At 41.3% G+C, this 2,352-nt stretch overlaps 1 protein-coding gene across 1 annotated transcript; it reads right to left on the bottom strand.

Moving 5' to 3' along the window:
- Window positions 1-1,034: 1,034 nt before the first annotated feature.
- On the bottom strand, window positions 1,035-1,793 carry LOC141655464 (uncharacterized). The gene has a single exon (XM_074462544.1). The coding sequence runs from the start codon at window positions 1,791-1,793 to the stop codon at window positions 1,035-1,037; it is 759 nt and encodes a 252-aa protein (XP_074318645.1).
- Between the last annotated feature and the right edge of the window lie 559 nt (window positions 1,794-2,352).

The raw sequence follows: 2,352 nt of genomic DNA, 5'->3' as shown, positions 1-2,352 counted from the left end.
TTGCGGGAGTGATCTCACGCCCTAGTTTCGCCCTTCGTGGAACCCGCCACGAAAGGGGATGTGCACATTAATGGGACAGGGTTATCGCTCGGTATGATGAGCGGGGCTTAGGTGGGAACGGCTGCGGTCCCCCACTCGCGGGGTGGGGTCCAAAGGTGGACAGTCGGTGATTGAGATTGATGGGATTGGAGTAGTTGTGTGTATGTGTGACGGTTAAGCTGTCTGTGTATCTTACTGTTGATATATATATATATAAGTTGTGTGATTAGTACTGACCCCGGTGTTGTTTTGTAAAACCTGCGGTGATCCATTCGGGGATGGTGAGCAGATATTGAACAGGTATAGAGATGAGTACTGGGATAGCTGGGATGGCCACGACATGACGATAGAGTCTTCCGCTGTAGTTTAGCATTTATTTACATTTCAGTTGGGAACAGATAGTTTGGAATAATGTATTGTACTTTGGTTTGGTTTTGAGGATTGTATTTATCATTAAACTATTTATAATAAATATTGTTTCCGTTTTGTCTATTTGATTATCATACCTCGGGCGACCGAGATGGTGATGTCTTCATACCTGAGTGGTCCTGGTAAGGCACTCGGAGTATGGGGTGTTACAATTGTATTCAAGGAACTGTATTCTGAAAGCCTTAGGATCCCAAAGAATCCATATTCTCCCATTCTGATGATAACCATTATTAGTTGAAATGCACCAATTATTAAAATTATTTACAACTTTACTAAACACCTTGCTCTTTATTTTAGTTTCTAACAAACCAAACAAACCAACACCCTTATTTTGCATAAAAAAATTAATGAACTTTTGCTTATTAACTCTATTCATTCCCCTCACATTCCAAAATCCTATTCTATCCATTAAGTAAAAGAGGAGAATTAGGACGACCATTACCAATATCAGAACCATTCTTTTTTGATGGAGATGTCAGAACTTCTTTATAGGAGTGAGCACCAAAAGTCTCAGCACTATATCCACTCCTGTTTCCTTCCTCTCTATGCATTCTGACTAATCTCTTTCATGGGGTTACAAAACCAGTTACCTTTGGATTGCTTGTCTTAATCAATGGCAGATTGCCCTCCTGTGGTACTGCAACTGGTTTTTGTACCCCAACAGTCTGCTTGACTCTCCATACCTGTTTAACGGGTTTTTTCCCTTCATCTCCCTGATTTCCTTTTCTACAATGCTCCATTTCATGCCCCATGCCTTGGCATTTCTTACATTTAACAGGGCTCCACTCATATTCTATATCAACTCTGATGACCATGCCTTTTTCATCCTTAAACGCAACCTGTGCAGGCAGCTCTTGGTCCACCATCAGTTCTACCATAACCCGTGCATACCCCAACCTTGTTCTATCCTGAGTAGCTGCATCACATTTAACGTACTTCCCAATCAAACCAGCTATTTTAGGTAACCCTTTACCCCAAAACTTCAGAGGTAATTTATGGATTTGAACCCAGGCAGGGACTGATTTCACATCATCCTTTGTCATTTCCATGTCCCTAGTCCACGCCTTAACAATCATTGGTTTATTGTCAAAAAGATAGTGTCCTGAACTCAAGACTTTCTCTTTCATTTCCATTGATTTGAATCTAACCAAAAAAATACCATTTGGCATGAACGAAATTTTGTCAATATTAAATTTCGTCCAAATCCTCCTTATGAAACCCTCAACCACCTCCCATGGCGGATTTGCTCCCAGAATAAAGCACACCACCGCCTGACTCCAGTATTCAATTTCTTCTTCAACATCCTCCAATTGTAATTGCAACATATCGTCGTTCTCTGTTTTTGGTTCTTCCTCGCTTACAATAGGACTCTGTTCTACTGTCTCCTGCACAATTTCCTCCTCCTCCTCATTCTCAATGTCATCTTCTTCCTCTTCTTCATCCTCTTCATCCGTTTAAACTACTAGTTCAGGGATTCCATTAATCTCATTTATATCCTTTGTCTTACGTTCCTCATCAACATCTGGTCCTGCCCTAGTTTCATGCGAAACCGAGTTTTCTACTTCATCCTGCTCAGAGTTTTCTACGGCCAAGGATTTGGCCCCTGGGACACTCCTTCCTCTTAGTGTCATCTCCCTTTGTTGTTGCAGATTTGACTTCCTTGCCATTAGCATGGGAGTCAATCTCAAACCTACGTAGTCTTCTTTTCAGTCGTCGCTCATGCTCTTCTCTCTAGGGTTTTTTTTTTTTTTTTTTATTCCTCTTCCAATGTCCAACACCATTACAATAATGGCATTTATCAAGAGGACCCTTCTTGGTTTTGGAAGTGCTAGCTTCAAAAGTCTTAGCCTTGGTGGACATGGAAGCTTGCCTCTTACCCTTTTT

Source organism: Silene latifolia, chromosome 5 (assembly GCF_048544455.1).
Source record: "Silene latifolia isolate original U9 population chromosome 5, ASM4854445v1, whole genome shotgun sequence".
NCBI classification, from domain to species: Eukaryota; Viridiplantae; Streptophyta; class Magnoliopsida; order Caryophyllales; family Caryophyllaceae; genus Silene; species Silene latifolia.
The sequence above is the reverse complement of the archived record's forward strand: the minus strand, read 5'-3'. Positions and strand labels throughout refer to the sequence as shown.

What these genes read in the sequence shown, in the direction of transcription:
- LOC141655464 (XM_074462544.1), bottom strand. Translation starts at nt 1,793, where the DNA reads ATGTTGCAATTACAATTGGAGGATGTTGAAGAAGAAATTGAATACTGG.